Genomic DNA, 25,509 nt, shown 5'->3' with positions numbered 1-25,509 from the left:
GTTTCTCTTTTCTGCCCTCCCCCCCCCTTCTTCCTCCTCCTCCCCTCTACCCTCTGTTCTTTCCCTGTCCCTCCTCCGGTCTGTAAGTGTGTGTGTGTGTTAGGTTAGGTAAGAGCACTTCAGGTGTCAGTTTCCCTCTTTGAGGCAGCACCGTTTCTCCCCACTGTGCGGGAGAGCTGGCTTAGGGGGTCAGTGCTGTCCCCATCTTCCATGTCACTGTGGTAGCGCTGGGATCACTGTCATGCTCTATTGTTGCCTGGCTTATGTGTAGTCTGCGAATTTGAACTTGGGTTCTTCCATGTGCATGGTCTATGCTTTTCCCATGGAGCCATCTCCACAGCCTCTGTGTTGTTAATTCTTGTCATGTTCTCCCTCCTGTTGAACTTCACAACTACCCAGCCTTTCAAGTCCTGCTGGGCGCTGCCTCTCCCAGCCCGCACTAGTTCTTTGACAGCTCCTCTGGTTTCTCAGAACAGCATCTTTTCTAGGCTACTCTCTTTCCTCACATTTAGATGAATGTAACTCCCCCAGATTATACTTTTTGAGTGAAGGAGGAGAATCTAATTCATCTAGAGAACTAGTGATAGACACATACATTTATTTGATCCTTACGTTAATAGGTATTTTTCATTGAGTTCTTATCATGAACTAGACTTTGGCATTATAATATGGTGAGGAGCTCTGCTCTCTAGGACTGGAGTTTACTTCGGCGAGTGCGCATGCAGTGAGCCACTTGGCCAGTGTGTGCAGCAAGGCAACGTACTGCTGCTGCTGCAGGGTTTGCAGCTGAGCAAAGGATTTAATGCATCGTTTACATTCTCAAGAACTAACTGGAAGTAATCCCCGGGACATAAAGGATGCATTATGGAGAAGAAATTATTTATAACTAAGGGGTAGCTTGCGCGAATGGGTAAAATCTTGAGCAGAAGATGAATTTTCTTGAAGATATAAATGCTATCACATCATCTTAGAAGTATTATCACAAAAGCTATTAGAAGTAGCTTTAGTATCTGTTATTAAATAAAGTATCATCACATATAGAAATATTTTCATTGAATTCTGATGAATCTTTAAAGATGAGATTATTCGGGGTCATTATTAAGTTAATTGAGACTGCACTGGGATTTAAAACCTCTGGGGAAAGCCTGATAATGAAGGAAAGGAAAGTGGCCAAGAGCACACCACTGCTGGCCTTTGATCTCATGCACAGGATTGTAAGTGAAAGTTTAACTTTTCCATGAGTATAACAAAGCACCATATTTGTGACTTAGACTTTTTTCTAGGATTGAAAAGATATTTTAATATCTAGAAAATTTTCAACAGGATTCATTACATACCATGTTATGGGAGGCAAAGTGATTGTGCTGGTGGGTGCTGGTGGGGAGGGAGAGGTGTGCTGGTGGGGAGGGAGAGGTGTGCTGGTGGGTGCTGATGGGGAGGGAGAGGTGTGCTTGTGGGTGCTGGTGGGGAGGGAGAGGTGTACTGGTGGGTGCTGATGGGGAGGGAGAGGTGTGCTGGTGGGGAGGGAGAGGTGTGCTGGTGGGGAGGGAGAGGTGTGCTGGTGGGGAGGGAGAGGTGTACTGGTGGGTGCTGGTGGGGAGGGAGAGGTATGCTGGTGGGGAGGGAGAGGTGTGCTGGTGGGGAGGGAGAGGTGTGCTGGTGGGGAGGGAGAGGTGTACTGGTGGGTGCTGATGGGGAGGGAGAGGTGTGCTGGTGGGGAGGGAGAGGTGTGCTGGTGGGAGGGAGAGGTGTGCTGGTGGGGAGGGAGAGGTGTGCTGGTGGGGAGGGAGAGGTGTGCTGGTGGGTGCTGGTGGGGAGGGAGAGGTGTGCTGGTGGGAGGGAGAGGTGTGCTGGTGGGGAGGGAGAGGTATGCTGGTGGGAGGGAAAGGTGTCCTGGTGGGGAGGGAGAGGTGTGCTATACAGTTGTGAGAGTCTGCATGGAAGTACATATATCAGACTGTATCTTATGATAGTATAATGAGACCACCCAAGAATTTCCAGCTCATTGTAGCATGTATGTAGATTGATAAATTACATTTTATCAAACTATTGTTAGCATGGAAAAATACTAGAAGAGTCCAGTCAAATAACATGCTGCTACTCCCCTCTCAGGAGACTCATTCACTGGCAGGCATCTGAGCTGGGCAATATAAAAACAGAGAGTGGGGCTTGGTACCCAGGGATTGGAAGGAAATGCAGTTGTTTGTGGTGGGCACATCATAAAGACGGGCTCAGAAATGTAGAAATTCACTGTAAACCTTGGGGCACAGTAGACCAGTAAAAGATGCTGTCACAGTCATCTCTAACCAGATGTGGCCTTCATGGAGAGCAGGCCCAGAGAGTGCCTTCTATACAGATGTGGTCCTCACGGAGGGTAAGCCCAGAGTCATTCCTGTGGAGAAGCAGGCATCACCAGGATAAGTCATATTGCTATGGGGAACAGAGATGATTATGATTTTCATACTGAGTCTTACATTTTTACTCATAATTCTGTCCCAATAGTTACTTGTTTCTGTATGTCTGTGTCGTGATTCGTGAAGCCAGCACAAGACAACTACTAAGTAGTGTAGGACGGCTCTGCAGGTTTCACCTTTGTGTCACAGACCATTCCGCACTGTATGAGTTTGCATTGAAAAACTTTTGTTTTGGAATAAGTCTAGATTTACAGCAAAGGCGAACATGATGCCATTAACCCATTTACACATATACAATTGAAATCTATACTATGAATATGCACAGAGCACCCAGAATTTTTCAGTAATTTGCTGTTTTGTATTTACAGAAGTCACATTGAAAGTAAAAATAGTACCATTACTCCAATTTCATAAACGAGAAGCTCCGTGAATAAGAAAAGACTTTTTAAAATCTTTTCTGCTCCAACCTTAGAGATAGGCTAAGTTTTGGTGTCTTTATCTCTGTTCTTTCCCTTTGTTATCCATAGAGTTATTACCATAGAGTGACACCTGCTTCACTCTATGTAAAACGATCAGTAATTCTCATTCATTCTCTATGAGTATGCAGACACACCTATTCCACTTGTATGGCAATTGACAATATATGCATAAAGTCATTCAATGTTATTGTATTGGTTTTCTTAAAAGCTCTGTGATAAGGAGGCCTGGAATGTCTCAATCTTAACTTTGGCCAGGCTCTCACGAGGGCTCCTTATTATACTGCTTGTCTGTGGCGTGGCCACGTATGAATTCCTAGCAAGCACACCCCTGTCTTACCTCCTCCTTCTCTCTCCATTGCTTTGTGACATGCCGAGGCCTTCATTCGTTCCTCCATTTGTTCTGGGCTTTGTTGCTATAGACATCTGGCGGTAATCATGTAGCCCTCTTAATTAATTCAGTTCAATTAATAAATTACAAGGTAGATTTGGGGCTAGGAGTGGGTACAGGGCACCTTCCGGCCTCCCTGTGCTTATAGAGCTCTTGCAATCAGGCCTGGAGAGCCCTCCTCAACTCATCTGTGAGACTCTTCCCCAGCAGGCAGGCTGCCTGGAGGAGTGATTGGCATATCCTGACAGAGAACTCAATTTCCTCTTCACACACTGTGGAGACTCTGATGGAGCAGTGTCTGGGCTGGGTTGGTTATCCCTCATGGAGTTAATTGTTAATATCCCACAATTTTTCAGCTTAGTTAGGTGTTACTGACCATTTCCTTGATTTGCAGGGTCACCGTTGGATTGCCGGTGTTGAATATTTGTTCTCTAATACATTGTTAGTATATGTTTTGGGCATTTTGGGAAATAGTACCTCTGTGCCCCAGCACCATTGGAAGTGCCTCTCAAGGTTGTGGTTGGGGCAGAGCTGGTCTTGTAGAAATGACATTTTAAAGCATGCTTCATGTATCTGTTAGTGAAATAAAAGTTCTAATGCCTGCTGGGAAAGTTGAGGGTCAACTGTGCATGAAGAGGTGTCTCTGGCCCCGTCACCCGCTCCAGCTCTGATCAGCTGATTTCCTTTTCTATGGCCCTCCGGCCACACTGAACACAGTGTTGTCTGCTTTTCTGTTTCTCTAACTGCAGATTTCAACGATGTCTCACCCATCTTGGCTGCCACCCAAAAGCACTGGTGAGCCTCTTGGCCACGTTCCTGCACGGATGGAGACCACCCATTCCTTTGGGACCCCCATTATCTCAGTGTCAACACAACAGCCACCCAAGAAGTTTGCCCCAGTCGTTGCTCCGAAACCCAAGTATAACCCGTACAAGCAGCCCGGAGGAGACGGTGAGTTCTGGTGGCCCGAGGGGAAAGCAGCATCAGAGATGTGATTTGCTGTTCGCATTGCCTGGGAAGGAAGGCTTTCCTTAGGCTCACCATGATTTATGAAGTGTCCAAATGTAGTCCTATTTTCAGTTACACCAACTGCATTTTAGAAACAGAGATGAAATCTCAGAGTTGGGATTGTATAGTAATAATTATCTCTGATGATACATATATCTATTGCTATTTATTACTCTAAAACAGAAGCATGACCTCTCCAGGTGTGACTCAGAGCCTTTCTATAGCCATATCCTTATCCTTCCCTAGGCTTCTGTGGGGATGTTGTCCATCGCCCAGTGGTTCCTACTGTAGCTGTCGGACAAATGCCAAAATGTTAACAGGCAATAGTCCAGTGAGAAAGCATTAGGATAAAAAACCCTGTAAAGTCCCTGGAACCCTGCTGTTCCTTAGTTTTTCCCTGGGAGAAGACTGTCCTTGGCGGCCCTGTATGTTGAAATTACAGCTGGTTCAGAGCAAACCTTAGTTCCAGTGGTTTTTAGTAACAATATACTCACTTTATATCAAGTGGATTTCAAATGTCTAGATGAGCTGAACATTCACTGTGTGGTTATTCTGTGACTCTCACATTAACAAAGTTGACCAGTACAGTCTTTGTGGAAGAAGAGACTTCATATTTATATCAATCAATGTCACGAGTTCCTTCACAGCCATGAAGCAGTAACCTAAGCCCTATATGTAGAGTAGTATGAGACTTCTAGAAACTGAGAAGAGAGATGTGTTCTCCCAAGATTCTGTCTCTCTTTCTAGATTTTTCACTCCATGTACCTTCTGAAAAATGATTGTTCTGTTCCTACTGTTGTCTTCATTGTGTTCTTAGATACATCCTTGTGTTTGTTGTAGCAACACTGCAGGGATTATTCCATGCCCTATGGTATTGCCTTGTCTCTCTGGTTTCTTCTGAGTCTTTCCCATCTCCCAGGAACCACATCATCAAGGCACCAGTTTACCTGCTCTTTTGGAGTTTTAGGACTCCACTCAGAAACAAGGTACACATGTCTGGCTTGTGTAAACAAACTGCAGGCTAAGGGGTTATGAGAAGAAAGACCAGGCCTCTCTCTATACTGGGTGACGTGGATCTCTATGGATCTCCATGTGTCCCTCCTCTAGAAATAGCATTGCCAAGCCATGAGCATGCCTTTCTGGAAAATGCACATGCTGTCCATGGACTCGCTGACCCCAGTGCCTGGGCTGGAAGACACTGAGCTTTTGCAGGTGACCAAGGTCTCTGTGAAGCTGGTTTGCACTGGTTTATTCCCTACAGACTGTAGGGTTCATCCTTGCTGAAGAGTAGGGAGAGCCAAGTGTTGGCTTCCTGGTGTGTTTTCTTAGTATTTCCTTTTGTGTGATTTAGATGGCACCTCTAGTTTTTCTCCTATTTGGGGGAATTCAAATACTTCTTAATAATGGGAAGAGAACAAAGTCAAAATAGTAACAGAAAAGGGTCTCCCTGAGGAGGCTTGTAGTGGATATGGGAGTTAATTATATGCCCAGAGGTTAGATTGTGGCTAGAGTCTACATGAAAACACATAGGCCATCAGAGAATCATACAGTGATGTCTCTTTCATTTCTTCACTCTGAATGCCATGAGTCTTAGTGAGACAAGTCCCTAGTTGTCCTCTAGCTTGTGCTCCTGGCTTATGATGCCCCTGCCTCTACTCTATACTGCAAGCCCACTGATGGCTTGTGATGCCCCTGCCTCTCCTCTATACAGCAAGCCCACTGATGGCTCGTGATGTTCCTGCCTCTCCTCCATGTGGCAAGCCCACTGAATTGCCTTCATCCCACTCACAGCTTCATGTCTCTTGCCATCCTATTACATTTGTTGCCTGCTGGGATCCTGTTGGTAGCACTTTCCCCACAATGTTTCCTGCAACCTGACGGAGAAGCTGTCACTTCCCTCTCCATAAGCATGCTCTTGTCTCGCTGCAGCCTGGCTACACTTCTCACTAATGCTCTACTTGTATTCTGTACTTACTGAGCATGCAGTGTGTGCCACACTGCATCTCTCTGCTGTACTCAGCTGCCTGTTCAGAGAACCCTGTGAGCTAGCTTGCACTTATATCTAGAAAGACACTGAGATTTTGATAGGCGAGATGGCCCTCGCTATTTTCTGACTAGGGCTTTTATATGCCAAGGCTGCTGTACATAGGCAGTTTGTACCTTCACTATGCATAGTTCTGTTACATTTAATCTCCTTTACAGTTTCCATGAGCTTTTCATTTGAGGGGTTGTCTAAACACTGCTGCCTTCAGGTAGCGATTACATTGCTCCATTACTATTATGTCTCTGATCTCTGGGGTTCGCTTTCTTATATTTTCCTTCTGACTGTGAAAGTAGAAAGGACCCACATGTTTTCCACATGAACTTATATTTATGTGATTCTAATGTTATAATTTTCTTGTATAAAACACTGTGCTAATAACCTTTGTGTAAAGGGTTTTGATACACAGTGGGTGTGTTTTTTTCCCAGGCAGTTGTTCTTTAGGCCATAGCCCCTTAATTTTCATAAAATTTAAAAGAATTTGTATTTTTTCAATGTTTTGAATACCTCTACATTTCTACATACCATATGTGTCCAGCTGAATGCTGGACTGAATGCTGAGCAGTGTTGTTTGTTTGTGTGTATGTATTGTTGTTGTATGTTACAGAATGTATATTTTAAATATATAATAGTAAAGTTCTTTGGTTTCCATTACAAGGTTTTTTTTCCTAAGGGAAATGATATGACACAATTTTCTTCTTAAAGTGCTACCTCCAGTATTGTTTATTTTGTATTCTGACTTCTGCCTTCATAATAACCAGGAAAACAGTAAGGCAGAACCAGAGTCATGAACCTCAAACTTTGACTACTACAGGAAACTGAAATTCTTTTTCTGCTTTTCATAGGTAGTGAAATCTATGAGCTTTCCTATGGTATTTATCTCAGATGGTTTTGAGGTTATTCTGTTGTCTGTCTGCCTCCTGCCTGCCTGTCTACCTGTTTCTGTTTCTCCACAGTATGAAAAGACAAGTTTGCATATTTGGAATTGTCTTGTGTAGAATTATCTTTCTGTAATCCCTAAAATATCATTGACAAAGCATTTTTGTATTTATAAGTGCAGGTGTAGAATGCAGGTGATGGAGGGGCAGTCAGTCTGTAGAGTGTAGGTGATGGAGGACAGTCAGTCAGGCTGTAGAGTATAGGTGATGGAGAGTCAGTCAGTCAGACTGTATATAGAGTGTAGGTGATGGAGGGCAGTCAGTCAGGCTGTAGAGTGTATGTGATGGAGGGTCAGTCAGTCAGACTGTAGAGTGTAGGTGATGGAGAATAGTCAGTCAGGCTGTAGAGTGTAGGTGATGGAGGGCAGTCAGTCAGGCTGTAGAGTGTAGGTGATGGAGGACAGTCAGACTGTAGAGTGTAGGTGATGGAAAGTCAGTCAGTCAGACTGTATGTAGAGTATATGTGATGGAGAGCAGTCAGTCAGGCTGTAGAGTATAGGTGATGGAGGGTCAGTCAGTCAGGTTGTAGAGTGTAGGTGATGGAGGGGCAGTCAGTCAGGATGTAGAGTGTAGGTGATGGAGGAGCAGTCAGGCTGTAGAGTGTAAGTGATGGAGGGCAGTCAGTCAGACTGTAGAGTGTAGGTGATGGAGGGAAGGCTGTAGAGTGTAGGTGATGGAGGGTCAGTCAGTCAGGCTGTAGAGTGTAGGTGATGGAGGGTCAGTCAGTCAGACTGTAGAGTATAGGTGATGGAGAGCAGTCAGTCAGACTGTAGAGTGTAGGTGATGGAGGGTCAGTCAGTCAGACTGTAGAGTGTAGGTGATGGAGAGCAGTCAGTCAGACTGTAGAGTGTAGATGATGGAGTGCAGTCAGTCAGACTGTAGAGTGTAGGTGATGGAGTGCAGTCAGTCAGACTGTAGAGTGTAGGTGATGGAGGACAGGCTGTAGAGTGTAGGTGATGGAGGGATAGTCAGTCAGGCTGTAGAGTGTAGGTGATGGAGGGCATCTAGTCAGGTTGTAGAGTGTAGATAATGGAGGGCAGTCAGTCAGTCTATAGAACAATGGGTGGGCAGGATCTTTCATGTTGGTTTAATCCTTTACAGTTTACTTGGCATTTGCATTTCATTGTTTTGCTTTTAATTTTCCAAAGATAATTTTTACTATTGCTTTCTCTGGCAGAAGGAGCAGATGTTATTTCCATTTACTGATTGCTAGATCACAGAAATGAAAGAGCTTATTAAAGAATGATTAAATGGGCTGATTGTATAGTTGTGTACGTAGTGCCTGCATACATACATGCATGCAAATGCCCACATGTGTATGTGCGCCCCACCCCCTGCACACCATGTTATAAGGGAGCTGTTTCTTTATAATCACATGTTTAAGATTTTTAAACTTTTAAAAGAACTTTATCATTTTACTTTACATGTATGCGTGTTTGCCTACATGGATGTCTGTGCATCATGTGCATATAGTGCCTACAAAGGCCAGAAGTTTCCCTAGAACTGGAGTTATAAACAATTATAAGATGCCATGTGCATAGTGCTGGGAATCAAACCCAGGTCCTCTGAAAGAGCCACCAATGCTCTTAACCACTGAGCCATCTTTTCAGTGCCTGATTGTAAGATTTTGAAATATTATAACCATGAGCTATTTATCTAGATAACCACCACCTTCATATAACTCCAGTATTTATTATTTCATGATTTTTTGAAAGTAAATTCATAGGATGAACATTTCCACAAACTATTCTTAAATATATTACCTTGCGCCACATCTATGTCATAAACAATGCTTGTGCTTTCTTGCTTGGGCTGAGTTTATGAAGACAGAGCAGGCGAGGTGAGATGAATGGGATTAGTGGGATTCCTCGGCTTCTCTGTGTCCTTTCCCATTCTTACCTCATGTTATTAAGTCCACACCGTGAAGAGGAAAGAGTTTTACAGCATTGTCAATGTGACAGTAACCAATGGCTTCAATGACCTTAAGAACTGGATTTCCCTGGTAGAAATTTGTTCATGTTTATTTCATTTCTATGTTCATAGTTGGGGCATTTTTGACAAATTAATATGGAGATTTTGTGTATTAGAAACAGGAGGGGTTTGAAAATTGTTTTGTCTAGTCCTTCCTTTTGTTGGCTGAGGAAACTTTATCTGAGTGCTATTCAAGTACCCTGCCAGCTTGACTCCATTGACACCCTAAAGCATTGAAGCTATAGCACGGTGGCATCCTAGGTAGATCATAAAGTACTCTCCCCTCTCCAGAGTCTCTTCATTCTTAAGGTAAGGTAATCTTGTATGTGTCTTTGGAACTACAAAGAGCAAACATCTTTTCATATGTATATTAAATCATCAGTGAGTTACAATGTGCTAGATTTTGGTTATATTTTAGAGGGTGCTCTGAGGATCTTCAGTGAAATATCACCAATTCTCCTGAGCCTGTGGTTGACTGGCATGCTCCTTCTCAGGATCAATGTAGGGATCTCAACCTCATCTGTAGCTATGGAGCGCAGGACATAGCTTGCAATTTTCTGGTTCTCATGGGCAAAGAGGACCAGCTGTTTCTTCATTTAAGAATTACCTACTAATTGTGTTAATTTGGTCTTTACATCTTCTTGAAGAAGGAAGTATTTGCAATTCATGGGATGTTATCAGGTCAGACCAGATATTCCTAGCCCTCCTTGCTACCTAGCTCCATGGCACAGCACAGAATGATGGTCTGTCTAGGCCAGCAGTTTTTAACATGTGGGTTACAACCCCTTTGGGGATCACATATCAGATATCCTACATATCGGAATATTTACATTCAGATTTATAACAGTAGTAAAATTAGAGTTATGATGTAGCAAAAAACAAAAACCCCAAAACAAAAAAAATGATTATAGGTCACCACAACATGAGGAAGTGTATCAAAGGGTCACAGCCTTAAGAAGGTTGAGAACCACTGTGCTAGGCATTTATACTCATGTAGTGGTTTTAGCACAAATTTCAACAGAGTACTTTTCTTCTTTACATTCTTGTTTTACAAAGGGAACTACTTGGGGATACTATCATTGAGACTTTCAAGGTCAACTATAATGGGAAGTGTGAAATGTTTTTAAAGGCACAGTATTTCACAAGCTCAGAGAACTGTCACTGTATGTCCAACACACACATGAAATTTATATATTTGTGGTAAACACTCTTCTGAAGTAATGTAACTTAGCAATATGTGGAGATTCTTTACAGAGAGAATGTATTTTCTTTTATAATTGGCATGAATTATTGACACTAATATTTAGTCACCTTGATAATTTATAAAATAGTATTTAATTTACAAGTATAGTTACAATTACATAATACTGTGGCTAGTAGTCCTAAATTATGAACTGTGGTAAAAACTTAGTAATATGAATATTTTATTAATAATGGCCCCCATAAATACCAATAAATCTTACTAAGATTATAATGTTAAAAATCACACTGTCTAAATGTTACAAACAGAAAATATTATAGCTCCAATCAGGCAGAATTCTAAAACTTAATCTTATTCATTCTCTCATTTCTAAACAAGAAATGATTCTTAGATCTCTTAAAAAAAAACTACAGACATTGCTTGGGAATGCTGTATGGTGAGATTGACTCTTGAGCAGGCTAGAAGTATTATCCCAGTTTTACAAACTCAGATCGTCTTGAGTGACTTGTTGTGTATTATACAACAGTAAGGACAGAGCTGAGGCATGAACTTGTGGGATATCTTAAATGATTATGGGAGTTGTATGTCACAGATGCATTTGTGATGACTTGTTTGGAAGCTGCCCCAAGAACTAATATACTAGAACAGAGTAAAACACAACGAGATGGTCATGTAATTGGTGACAAAATTCTCACTCATTTTGTAGTCTGTAAGCCTAATTAACTGTTGAAATGAATTTGTAATAAGGTGATGGATTCCCAATTCTTACACAGTTTGAAAAACAATGATTAATGCAGATTTGTATGGGAGATTATTTTTATTTGTCTTCCCTATAAACGATGAAAATGTATACTATTCTAGGTGTGTTTTGAACTTGCTTAGCTAATTTTTTTTTCTCTGTAAGTAAAAATGGAGACCATGGACTTCTTCATGGTCTAGAAGGTGGTAGGCAGGTGAAATGGCAGATGATCAGGAAATGAGTCCACACCACTTATCTCCATCTACAGATGCTTTAGAGATGAGAAAGCCCCAGAGACGAGTGAGCGCTAGTGGCCAGAGACAGCCAGAGTGGGGTGGAGTGCAGGTGTCCTGCCAAGAGGCAGCAGAAGTCTTCTTGCGTGGCAGAATTTGTATAGTTCCAAGTCTGTAATCCTGCGACATGTTGCATAGAACTTATACTGGAATGGACTGAGAGTCACCCAGTGCTGGCGTAAGTTCTCCATTTCTGGTTTTGACGAGTCACTGTAGCTATATTCTCTGTTGCCATGGGAAGAGGCTGGACTGACTACTCCTTAGATTTTATGCTATTTTGGGAAATTTCTATTAGTCCATATTTTCCAATAATATTTTAAAAAATGTGGGATAAAGAAGTACTTGATTTCATAAAATCTATATATTTATGCTAAGTTACATAAATCATACATTCTATGGTCACTGTTATAGCTAGTTTAAGCTTGGTTTTCAATGGTATCTGGTCTTCCCAAAACTTGAAAGACAACAGAAAAAACAATCTATGTCCTTTTCAGTTTTTTTTTTAATAAATACTATTCCCAGGTATTTCTAAGTTGTATTCAACTAAAACACTGTCATTAAGAGTTTACTCCATTACTACCAAGACCCAGTTTTGGTGTTAGACTGTGCCTCCTAGTGCTCTCCCCTTGGTTATGGACAGTAGTGGGGAAATCTTGAGCATCTGTTCTGTGAGCAGCCGTTGAGGACCAAAATTCTTCTTCCTAATGCTGCGCCTCTCTCTCTGAACTCTCTTCTCTGGAATTTGGCTTTTACATAAGGTGCTGTCAAAGAATTTTGCTTAGGATATAAAAACAGGTTTAAAAGTAAAGATGAAAGTTTGCTTCCTCTGGGATGGCTTTATGATACTCAACTTTCTATATTCCAGGTCTTTTGCGATTTTGTTAACTTCTTATAGTGAAGTCTGAAATCTCGGCTGATTTTGGGTCATGGCAAGTCTATGTAAATCAGCTATAAATGGATTCATTATGGCTACTATTAAAAAAATTCGACACCCAAGCCTTTGGGCAAATAGACTATATAGAGAAACTGTGGCCTAGAATAATGATTGACCTAAGGAGCTGTAAAATTATTCATTGTATGGTAATTTTGTCATCCTTCCTTAAAACTACTCATGGACCGGGCTGTTGAGAACAAAACCCAGGGCATAGAAGGGCATATCCCAGGGATGTGGTGCCCTGAGGCTACTGCATTTTCCTCTGTCAACATTCTCTGTGAATTTCTGTCACCGTTCCATGTGTTGCTATATTCAAGCATGTTAGATGGTCTGTGGCCCAAAGGTATCTCATGCAGAAGGTCACATTATTTAAACTTAGTGTCATGAAAGAATCAGAATGATCTGTTATAGGAACACTGGAAATGCTTCACAGAGATGCATATTTGATTGATATCTCAGAGAAAGAGTTCAGGCTTCACCAGGTAGGAAAACATGTCAGTCTATGGGGCCAGGGAATGCACAGAGGCTAGAGCTCTCAGTGATACTTGGGGCATTAGCTGCCTTTTTTCTAATGTCCTCAAAAGTACATGGGGACCCATCAGGGCTTCTCTACAGTGAAAACAGTGTGAATTCACTATGGGGAGACCCATGTTCCCATTAATCTCTTCACATACCTTTAAGCAAAGAGCATGCCCGTCACACAACACGTCCTGAAGCATGTTTCTGGTGTGGTGCTTAAGCAGGGTATTGGCAGTCCTTGCTTCATCTCTGCTGCCTTATGCTGAAATGTTTCTGTGTATATGGATGCTAAAAGGGGAGCCATGGCTTTCATGTTTAGCCTTTTTAAGCACATGCCCTCTAGAATTCGAGCCAGGATCCAACTTAAACGTTTTGATCTTCCTTGCTTTCTTAGTTAGCCACAGACTTGGAGATGATTCTGAGAAAAGAAGAGAAGCATTTTGTTTTTAATTATTTGCTATTACTTTAAAGGTTGTGTATACAGATGCAGTTTCATGTCACTGTCTCACTCTCCTGGTTGAATTTTCTCAGGGCCCTTGGACTGTATTATTGTCTTAGAGTAACATTATCCTTGTTCCTAGTGACAAATGAGTCAGACAAACCCGAGACTCAGCAGGCCCACAGGGAGACTAATAATGTAGAAGCCACATGCAATCAAATATTAGTATTTCCTCATATGAATAATTAACAAAAGCCAGTGCATACTAATCATACATGCTGGCACTTGTTCTATCAGAGTCCTCTATCCCAGTCCTATCCCCTGACTTTGACCATTTTTCTCTTGAATAATGTCTACAGAATGTAAATCTCTTTTTATTGGATATAGAATCCTTACTGCATGTGATGGCCATTTGTACTCTGTAGCTTCACACCATTGCTGTAAAGGATGCTGCCACTTGTAGACAAGCAGGGAGAATGTACACACAATGGACACAGTCACCCAGGGTAAAACTGTGACTTGAATCTTTGTCTCTAATTCTAATGCAATGCCTTTTTCTTGCAGCACATTCTCCATTAATGATCTTGCTATATAGTTCATTAGCACAAACAATATTTTCACTGTTACTTCCTACACTGAGTATTACTGAGAGTTTCTTGTCATTTAACAGCATCTGTATGTATGACATCATACACCTGGTCGAGGTTGTGGATGAGGTGTGGTAGTGTCCACCAGTTCGAGTAATCTGAAATTACTGCCAAGGAGATATTGTTGCAGAGAACCTTGGGAATTACCACTTGCAGTGTCTACTAATTTAAGTGAGTTGTGGCATCTTGCTTAAACTTCTCAGGTGACACTGGTAGTTGTAATGACAGTAGAAGGAAAGCAAATTGACATTTTAACCTGTCATTATTTCATATTGACCTGTTAATTTTGATGGTAGTGAGTTGAGTATTATAAAATACTTCCTCTTTTAAACTTACTGTCTAAAAGAAAACTACAGGTTGTGTGACTTATTCATGGAAGTGTCATGTAATATAGGATCTCTTAAGGAGATTTGACTTTCTCCAGTCTTAAAATCATATTAATATCATTTCTGTCGTTGATTCTAGTTCAGATCTATATAAATTTTTTTTATTTTCATTCTTTTTGATGCCAGTTCTCACTGTCTATTCCTGTCTGGTCTGGAATTCTCTATGTGGACCAGGCTGACTTTAAACTTACAGATATTTACCTGCCTCAATGTCCCAAGTTCTGGGATTGAGGCGACGGTCATCTCACCTTCCTGTCAAGCCATTTTTAATTAACAAATGTTACACGACTATAACTTAAGCCATTCCCAAACCTTGATAAGTACTTTACATTTTCATGAGAAAGTTGATATATCAAAATGACCATTTTGCTAAGAATATAAAGATTTCGTTATAAAGTCCATGTTTGGAAAATGACTTGATATTTAACTAGCAGAGAAATCAGAGTGATGAGTTTCCTTGGGTGCAGACCACTAGAAGACTGACAAAATGAAAACAGACGTGGGCCAGACACTTGTTTGCTGCATGGACTCCAGTCAGAGATTTCTGAGCTCCAGTTTTGCCTTCACACTTTAAGTTCTCTGGGAATTGCTCTGCTAGGCTGAGTAAGTATACGAAGGAAGTGCTGTTTGCTGTGACTGTGGGGTAGAGGTGCAAGCATCTCAGACAGTTAGGGGACAGTTAGGAGTCTTAAGCATAGCTTGAGGCTGCACCACATCTGGTATGGAAGAGTAGTCAGCCGAAGGTGCCATGAGCACCTTTGCCATTATTAAACCGTGAATGGTACTCTGGGGCTCTTGGTCCATTTTGGGGTTTGTTTTGTTTTGTTTAGGATTCCAGCTGCAACATAGCTCTCCTCCTGGCAGTTTAAAGTGAGTCTTCTGTGGTATTCTTTTGCATGTGCTGCATACTTGGTGTCTGGAACTTTTAAATTGGTTTGTATTTTGCTTCTCTTCTCATTATGTCAGGTAGACCTGTCTGTTGTGGTATGCTCTCAATTTATGAGAATCAGTCAGTCTCTCCAGTCCCCACTTGGTCCACAGGTGTCCTCAAATCCTCAAGTACTTAGATGGTTTCAGAATTAGAAATTGTCAGAAATACATGTATACATACTTAAGATAATATGTGGTTTTGGAACACATTCATATTTTCTTTTCTTGCTTTTTTACTTGAGAATGAATTGCACACCTCTCCTGAGCTATGTCTTGCTTATAAGACAGGATAGGAATGGATCTCCACAGAGAATTCTGCTGAGAGACTCTTTCCTTCCAAATTCTGCCCACTTTGCAGGTAGACAGCCTGAGGTTTGCTGGTGAGACATTGGTACCTGCCTGTGATGGCAGGAAGTAGTCCAGGGAGACCCACGCACAGCTCTTCTGACTCAAAACGAGCACCTTACGCATTAATGTGATTTTTGTTGCTTAGCACATAACTAGTACCTGTACATTTTAATTTATTCCTCTTACATGGGAATTTAAAATGCCATATTTTTTTCTGCTTCCATTATTGTAGTTTTGAGTGATGATTCATCAGCACAGTGGCCTATTTAAGTGAACCACAATAGCTTGGGTAGAAAGAAAAAAAAAGATCCAACATCCTCAGGAATGGAAAGCAGCCATCTTTTTATAGCTAAAATTGCAAACATCTGGCAATTACTCTGTTCTACCTCCCCCCAAAAGAGAAGAATTGTCCCCTCAACTGGAGCTTGCTGCTGTGTTTAATCAAGGCAGCTATGCAAGCCTTAAGGAGCAATAGGTTTTGATTCAAGGAGGCCATTGTCTCACCCACTTGGACAGAGAAGTTTGGAAAATGCACTGGTTAATATTCCCCATATGCTACTGTGTTACACAATGATACTAGTGGTAGCATGGACTTAATAACTGTAGAAAGCCAATCTTGCGATTCAGCTCAACCTTCTTGTGTGGCTGCCTAGGCAGCTGTCATAGTTGAAATGTTTGCTGGTCAGATCAAGTTCACCTCTCTGTATCTTCTTAAGCTTTTGTATCCTGGGTCAAAGAGTCTACTAAATCAACCCAGCTAATAGTTTCTGACTTGACTGTTTTATAAAGCGGTTGTGGGATGTTGGAGGAACAAACCCATGTCCTTAGAGTGCTGGGCATTGCCCTTTCTGTGAAGCATCCGTCTCCCGTGTTCACTTTGCCCTCCTACCCCACCCTCATCTCTTCTTCTGATCATTGTTTATGAAACTACTTCTTCCTTGACTGGCAAAAGTTGTCTCTGTGGGCAAGGGAAGTGAGAGAGGCTGGTGGTTTGCAATAGATGCTGAGAATGGGGACTTCCTCATCTTTCTTTTTCTCAAGGCTGATCCGAGTGTTTACCATGGCCCTGGAAATGCCTTTTCCTTTCTGTTCCCATATATCTTTATTGTCCTCAGGGTCTCTGAAGGTTAGAGGTACACTTCACCTTTCATATCTTGGACTCTTCCCATATGTCATAGGGGATCATGGGAACGATTTTTAGTTATCACTGAACAAGGTGTAGTAGGAACAGAAATCAAGGTTCAGTGGTGTGGTGGTTCTCAAAAAACAGTCTCACATCCTAAAAATAGGCCATTCTCTTGTCTTAGTATTGTTCTGCCTGAAGTCATAGGCTTTTAGTGAGGCCTTTGAGAGTTTTATAACCTTGCTGTTCTTTTTCCTTGGTACCACTACATTGAATGACTGAAGACACAGCTTTCTCCATGACTTTACTAGGCCATTCATTCCCAATGTCCCAGTGAAATTTGCTAATACCTCATCAAACTAAGTTGAATTTGGGAAGAGTGAACGGACAGTTTCTAGCTAAAAATGAAGGAAGGGATGGCAACTTTAAATAACCTGAAGTGCACAGGTTTTTCAACACGGTTATTCATTGTAAATCCAGATAAAATGATGTTGTCTATAGCATCAAAATATTATCCTCACTTCTGTCTGTCCTTGTCCATTTGGATGGGCATCTCCTTGTTCGAGGTATGCATCTTCAACTTGAAATACTTTATTATCACCACTATTGTAGCCATCACATTTTCCTTGATAATCCCACTAAACAGAAAACATTACATAATGATCTATTCCTTATTAAACTGTTACTGATAGACTTATAGTCTACAAATTCTTTTTTAAAAAAATTATTTACTTTACATCCCAGTGTTATACTCCCTCCTCTCTTTCCAGTCCCCCGTCATGTAAGTCAACATGGACCTTCGGAGCTCCTTGAGACTGAACCACCAACCAAGGAGCTAGCACAGGCTGGAGCTAGGTCCTCTGCATATATGTAAAGACTAATGTGCCACTTGGTCTTCACACAGGGCCTCCAACAACTGTCCCTATATTATTGCCTACCTGCCTGTGGGTCCCATTTCCCTAACTGGGCCACCTTTCTAATGACAAGGGGAGAGAATATGTCTAGTCCTATGGTTGCTTGACACGAACTCTTAATAATCCAAACAGTATTGTGTTGTTGGGTGTCTAAAGGTCTACTCTGGCTGTGTAGCCAGGATTTGTGTGAGATCTGGAATGTGTATTAATTGCTGAGCTTCTTCCATTTAGATGGAGAATACTTGACTCTCATGTGCAAGGCCCTGGAGTATTCAATCCTTATACCATAGCGAGATATCAACAGCAAAATCAAAGCAGCTATGAAGACTTTCTACTTTCTGTCATTTCTAATATGATCATATACTATAATTCGGGATAGACATTAAATATTAAATAGTTTCTTTACACAAAGCTACACATAGGCATGCTGGTTTAGAAAGTTTGCAGCTTCTGGCCATGCTTTTGGTTATTATGTAAAGCTATAAGTTTCTGCCATTGGAAGAAGAAATGAAAACCAAAATGTTAGCCCTCAGATCTCAGCAGTTGTTTCCTAGATCTTGTTGCTTTGTGACCTCTTTCTACTCTCCAGTTGTAGATCTCAAGGAAAGGATTGACAAAGCAGCAGGACACCACAGAATGGAGATAGTTCAAAATGATGCAACATTAGAATTAGTTCTTCAACCTGGCTGTCATAGAGAGTTGACGCAAAATGCCTTCTACCACTGAATACATGGAGCAAAGTGTATAGTTGAGCTGGATTGTTTGATATCAATAGGCTAGTGTCATCTGAAAAGAGGGAACCTCGATTGAGAAAATGCCTCCATAAGATGAAGCTGTAGATGGCATTTTCTTATATAATGATTGATTGTGGTGGATGCTATTCCTGGGCTTGTGGTCCCTGCTTCTATATGAAAGCAGGCTGACCAAGCCAATAAACAGCATTCCTTTATTCCATCCTCTTAGCTCCTGCTTCAGGGTTTCTGCCCTCTTGAGTTTTTAGCCCAACTTTCTTCAATGATGAACAGTAGTGTGGCAGTGTAAGGCAAATAAACCCCTTCCTTCCTAAGTTTTTTTTTGAACATGTTTCAACAGAGCATTGGTAACCTTAACTATGACAATGGCAAGTCATTGATGTAGTATGCAGCTATCATGTATGAATAAATAATGATTGGAGGTTATTAAGGTCATTTTGCTTAAATGTATACAAATAGCTATTACTCAATGTAGTAATACATGAAAAAATAGAGACAAAACATTAAAATGCTACGTACAGTTTTATTAACATGTTTAGTGTTTATTTCCTAACAAAACCAAAACTCATAGAATACTCCTTCAAGTTTTTAGACCTAAGAGTAGTTGCATGGCTCTCATTCAGGGACAAGCTCTCAGCAGCCTTAGTGTGGCTTGCTCTTATGGAAGAGCTGATAACTTGTTTTCTGTATCACCTCATCCACTATTAATAGTAAATTAAAGGTATTTTTCTCATACTTATTTGAAACCTGCCACTACCTAAGCCTGTCTTTGGTCCTTGTTCTTTCATTTCAGATTGAAAAAAATATACAACCTAAGCTCCTTCGATTACCCCCTGTGCCTCTCAGACTTGTCATCTCTTTCTTGCGTTCCGTTGGGAAGTTACAAGGTTTCTAAAGATGTAATGATTTCATCTATCCTGCCCTAGAAATCATGTGTGATGTTCCAGAACTGCATGCCGTGTTACTCAACGTAGGTAGAAAATGGCAAGCACTCAACATATTCCTGTTTACAAACACTCAAGTGACAAGAAGCAGGTGTTCATTTTCTATATATTGTATTCTCACCTGTGGGAATGTCCTGCATGGTGTCATCATAGTTGATTATTCACTATGATATATCTGAAAATTTCATTGATTATGACTCAAAAATAATATAGTCTCTGAAGTCAGGAAGGGAAAAATGAAGTTAAACACATTCTTTGGTTTAAGTTGATTAGGAAAAAGGAGAGCTTATAGCAGAATAAATAATTTGGAACCTAAATCAGAACCCAGGTGAGTATCGTGAAAAACAAGGGGGTAGGGTGGGGGGAAACTAGCATTCATAATAAGTAACATTAAGTAAATGTAAGGTTCAGTAAAGGTTTCAAAATTGCCTGTGTGATGTGTTTTTGGTTGTTTAAACACTTGACCCAGGTTATCTTACTGCAAGTTCAGCTATCTCTTAGTACTTTGAATTTTCCTTTTTTTCTTTTCACAAAAATAGGATAATTATATCTTCCCTCTGTCTGTGTCAATCACTTGTAATTTTCACATTATAGTTCCACAGCCCTAGGACTTGTGTACAGAGGACCAAATCCATGGGCTGGTTGGAAAAGAAATCACATTTTTGTAAACTTGTGTAATCACAGCATGGAAGCAGTAGTAGCTGTTGCCCTTTGATACTTTGGTGATAGTAACATATATAAACATTTGGAGCAGAGACATGGTGAGGATACCTTCCTAAAATATAGGAAAATCTCTGAAGCAACCTATGAAAACAGAGACATAACTTGAAGCCTGATTATTAAGCACAAGTTTGATAAAGTAAAGATGCTTTTTTATAGTGTGCTTGATAACTTTGATCTTTTATCCTATCAACACACACATACACACACACACACATACGCACACACATACACACACACACACACATAAACACACACACACACACACACACACCAGGTCTCTTAGCTTCTGAATAATTTTATTCGTTCATAAAGCTGCACACCTAATTCCATTAAAATAGAGGACTTTTCTGAGACTATTTTGCTATTGGTAAATTTAAAGCTTTTTTTTTTTGATAAGTTTCCCCATGTTGAACACTAGTTTAATAGTGAAATCGCTGTCTGCCTTTATGACATCTCATCCTTCAAAACAATCAAGCTGAGACTTGGTCTAAATCTTGACTGTAGAGAATTTTCATTCTTTTGTACAATGAACTTGGCATATGATGTCATGCCTTAGGTGGAAGCGGTGTTAGCAGTAGACAGAGAATCAAGTTGGAGCCACGGGGGAGGGAGGAGGCTTGGGGATGGATGGGCACCATGCGGATTAGTGGCTGCAGGCCACCCTACTTATGCCACCTCTTATGCCACACTTTGAAGAGCAATGATTTCTCCTAACTACTAGGAGCTTTTAAAGTCTGGCTTTGTTCTGAATAGTACGCCAAGATTTTCTTCATGAATGTTCAAATGTTCAATATAAAAGACATTGGGTGGGGAAGACCTACCAGACTTAATGCTAATGTTTTGTCTTCGTCACACTGACTAAGAGGTGGCATGCAGCCAGCTAGACTGAACAGGACATCAGGTAGGTTGTGGAAATTTGAGAAAATGGACAAAACACATCCCTAGTCATCATAGTCACTGAACAATGGGCTTAGTTTCCTCCATTGTAAACACAGTGTGAGAGAACAACTCAACTTCTTTTCCATCCTGATCTAGACTGTAGGAAGGTGCTGCTCAGCTTCTGAAATTGTTTAACAATGGTTTGCTCCTGAAAGACGTGGAATCAAATAGTTTTTTTTTTTTCAAAACACAGATTTAGTTATGTTGTAAATTGACTTTTGGATGTCTTCTCTGTTCCCTGTCAGCAGACCCATGGGCTAATGCTTTACTTGCTCTTTCTCCAAAATCTACAAGCAATATATGTTCACATTCTTAACTTTACTAGTGGGCTTTCATTAAGTACGCTCCAGTTGCTTGTTATGTCCTTTTTACAGCATTATTATAACTTGGCACTAACATTTCTTGTTTTGAAACAAATTAAATTGAAACTCAGACAGATAATAAACAAGCTATCCAAGGTCTTGTGGCTTATAAAAAAAAAACCCTGAGACTTTGATTTGAGTACAGCTATATCTAACTGCTGTTCCTTAGTCTAATGTTCTGACTTGTAAAGTCTGTGTAGGAATTTTTTGTTGAATGTGCACATTCCAAACTGTGCATAACTGTATTGCTATAGGTAGATAGCTATCAAAATAGGAGAAGTCCACATTTGGTTTTGAAAGTGTGTCAAAGTGGAACTCAGCCAGGACAACTTCAGTTTTGATAAAAATTAAAACCATAATAAGAATGAGTGAAATTTGAGTAATAAAATCTCACATTGATGGTGAAGGAAACGTTAGGCCTGCTGTCTCTGTACCGATGTTATAGATTATCCTGTGTGAGCTTGCTTTGAAGCTTTGAATGTTTGAAACTTGAAGCTGAAAATGTTTATTGTTTAGAAATGTCGCAACTGTGTGTGTGTGTGTGTGTGTGTACACATGTACATGCTCTGGCACGCTCATGCCTTTGTATGTGTTTCTGTATGTCTTTGTCACTCATGGAATTCAGTTCTCTTTTTGATGCTTGAGTTTTGTTGGTTACATTCAGGTCTATGAGCTTGGTGCTTCTACCTCCACAGCCCATCTTGTGAGATCAGTGAAAACTTCCAGGTTGACTTTCCAATAGAGACATTGATAGAAAAGTAGATAAGGTGGCTGCATCTTCCCCAATGTATGAAGGAAATATCAATCCAGGATAGTAAAGACCCCCATCGAGAATCGTTTCTCCTATATATTTACTCTTTGGCTGCTCGAATTCTTGGTTTGTTCAGAGGTCTCCTTTTGTAAGAAGCTCCTGCCCCTTCCTGAAGCTTTGACCTCTGAGGTAAATGGGTGGGCCAGCTGAATAGCAGACTCGAGAGAAGGGAAGAACCTAAGTTCAACTCGCAGTTGTACACACATTGAGCAAACATGATTTCTGCCCTGAGCTGGGTAGGATTGGAAACCAAAAAGGTGTAATCTTTGCCTGGCTTTTTATAGTGCAAAAGATGTAAGAAATTAAAGCCTGGCCAAGAAGGATCTTAAGAGTCCTTATCCAAGATGGAGAGATTAATTCAGAACTTTCCCACTGGTGATGTTAGAACAATTCGAAATTGTTCTCATAGGTAACTTGGAACTCTTACAGCAGTACAGTGCAGTGTATCCGTGGCTGCAGGGATGGGCACTGGGCAGCCGCCATAGCTCCTGACTTAAAGGAAGATTAGCGCCTTGGACTTCATGTGCAAAAGAGCTCGTGAAATCTTGATCTGCAGCAGTGAGAGGGTTAAGAAAGTCCATCATTTTATAAGAGGCCAGCGATCTTGTATGAACCATGTCAGGATGTTGCCTGCACGCTGTCTTTGCTGATCACAGTAATCGGGTCATGAGAGAAAGAGAAGGAATAGAGTGTCTCTTAGCAACCAACCCCAGGAGAAAAAGAAAATTACTCAAACCGAGCCATTCAGCCTGGGAAGTAGAAAGAAAATATTCTGAAAGTCTGAAAATGCACAAGTTCAGTCTTCAATGCAGCAGACAGAGGTGGCGGGCTGGGGTGGGTGTGTTAGTAACAAAAATCTGTGACAAATTGAAATGTTCTCTCTTTCTCTTTCCATCTGTCCCCTGCCATCTCACCTGTAAAAAATACAGGAAGAAAGAAAGGGTGGGCCAGGCTAAAGAAACCTTGTCTCCCACTACAGGACCTGGGAGCTTGAAGCATGGGAGAAGAAGTGTGTGTGTGTGTGTGTGTGTGTGTGTGTGCATGTGTGTGCCATGCAGGTGTTCATGCATGCATGTGCCTGCATTTGTGTGGTATGTATGCATGGGCCTGTTTGTGTGCTCCTGTGTGTGCATAGATGCATGTGTGTGCTCATAAACAAACACATTACCTGTGCAAGTGTGTATGGCAGAGGTGTGGATCAGAGGTTCATTTTCCCTCTTTGTTCATTGGCGATCTGGATTGTTCTTCAGAGGGAGGAATGTGAAGTCTAGGGGTGTGATTCCTTTCCCCAAACTTACTTTGCCCTTTCTGCAGACTAATAGGCTCTGTAAATGCATAGGTGTTAGCTGTGCAGTTTTTTTTATCCTTGTAAACTTTACTCTGTGATAGTCACTATTAACCCCACCCTTTTTTTACATATGACAGTAAGAGGTACATTTTACACTGACAATTGTGCATCACAGATATGTAATTTTGAAGTGAGAGTTTCTACACATATTCTTTTAAGGTATATGTTCTACACTGTATTTTTTATTGTCTTTTATTTTAACGTGCTGGCAGAGCCCACTAAATTGATACTATGACCCTTCATGAGTATCTTTTCACCAGTAATGAAACTATACTGTAAATTCAGTATTTGCCATACATTTTGATTTGATCAAAGTATCACAAAGCAAGTTTAGTCTTGGGGAAGAATCCTAGGACCAAACTGTGATATTCAGAGTCATAGTTATTATTATTATTATTATTATTATTATTATTATTATTATTTGTATTATTTGTATTATTTGTATTCTAAGATGTTAGCTGGCTTCAGTTTATGGAAGTAGTAAACCCAAGGCCCTTCCTCTATCTCGACTATCAGTGTAAAGAAGTGAGGCATGAGGTAGCCAGGAATCACTGGACTGGGAAATGTTCTAAGTCCCTCCTGTGTGTAACATACTGGATTTTGGAGCTAGAAGAGGCCCTGGAAATCATTTAGTCTTATGTGTTTCTTGAATTCAATTTTAGAAGAACATTGACTTCAGATTCTCTTAAGACTGTTATGAACTAATACTTACAACCAATTTGCTAGGGGAGTATTCCATATACATATGTATATTATATATAAGTTATACATATATATATATCAGTTATATATAATTATCAGTTATATATATAATTATATATAATATGTATGTTTTCCTGAAGATGTTTGTGTGTGTGTGTGTGTATGTGTGTGTGTGTGTCTGTGCATGTATGATCTTCAGGAAAAGATGCAACTTGTTAAAATCTATGTGTGGTGGAGAATTCAACATGGAAAAAAAACAGAAAAGAGGATTTGAATAATAGTCTCATAGTTACAAACCTATAGAAAGAGAAAAACCTTTGTATTGGGCCTCTGGACATGAGAATATTTGGAGACTATATTTGTTAGATCATCAAGAGAGTCTTGGTGATTTAGCACATCAGGTAAGGTACATGTTGTAAGTAGTTGAAAAGGGAAAACTTTTTTGCTCCCTTGAGTTTACTGCAGTGATTTCACACTCATCAGTTTTGACATTTTTCTACATCGCTTAATTTATTTTGTCCCCTATGAGCCTGCATGAGCCATTCTCCAACTGCTTGCTGACAAGGTGGAGTTTCAGTACTCGTCACCAGTGTGCGTGGCTGCAGTCTTACACGAAAGTAAGGCGGACGTGTCCTCCGAGTTGGAGGAAAATAAACAGGGCCATACAAGTTAATACCTGTTGTGTTTTTGTAACAAATGACACTTGAATTGTGTTGCTGGTTTTCTTTTCCTTGAGGCAGGCATCTCATTTGATCGCACTCTTTAGTAGTTCACTGGCCACGGAAATCCCCTCTGTTAGCGACGATGCTCAAGTGACATCTCTTGCGAGCCAGACTGAGCTTCGCTACCAAATGAGAATTAGCAGAAGCAGGTTGTGGCTGCATTTCTGCTTTGCTAGCATCTTTTGGTGAAGGCGCTCCAAGTTCTCATCTATCTATCACTACGTATCATCTAGCTCTTTCCGTCATCCCATCGTAGGAGAGAGAAAGCTATGCTGTTGTTTCAGAGCTTGCTCTCTGACCCAGTTCCTTGACAGAAATGTCTTCTAGACCATTCCCTCAGAGCTTTCAGTCCTCGTCTGTCTCAAACATAATACCAGTAGTGACAGAGGCCAATGAAACCTTTCAATATTGCCTGTGTCTTAGAACAGTCATGAAGAACCATTACTTTATTTGATCTTTAGGATTTTGTGATATCTAAATGCCAGGGTTTATTC

The 25,509-nt window shown here is 40.8% G+C and overlaps 1 protein-coding gene across 7 annotated transcripts in view; it reads left to right on the top strand.

The window, feature by feature from the left end:
* Window positions 1-25,509, top strand: part of Lpp (LIM domain containing preferred translocation partner in lipoma) — a 596,469-nt gene that overhangs the window by 203,438 nt on the left and 367,522 nt on the right. For all 7 annotated transcript variants that reach the window (XM_052159121.1, XM_052159118.1, XM_052159120.1 and 4 more), the window contains one exon: window positions 4,031-4,232. In XM_052159121.1, coding sequence (XP_052015081.1) covers window positions 4,040-4,232 — 193 coding nt within the window. In that variant the 5' untranslated portion in view covers window positions 4,031-4,039. The remainder of the gene's footprint in view (window positions 1-4,030; window positions 4,233-25,509) is intronic.

Source organism: Apodemus sylvaticus, chromosome 15 (assembly GCF_947179515.1).
Source record: "Apodemus sylvaticus chromosome 15, mApoSyl1.1, whole genome shotgun sequence".
Classification (NCBI taxonomy): Eukaryota; Metazoa; Chordata; class Mammalia; order Rodentia; family Muridae; genus Apodemus; species Apodemus sylvaticus.
This window is presented reverse-complemented; position numbering and strand designations above follow the sequence as displayed.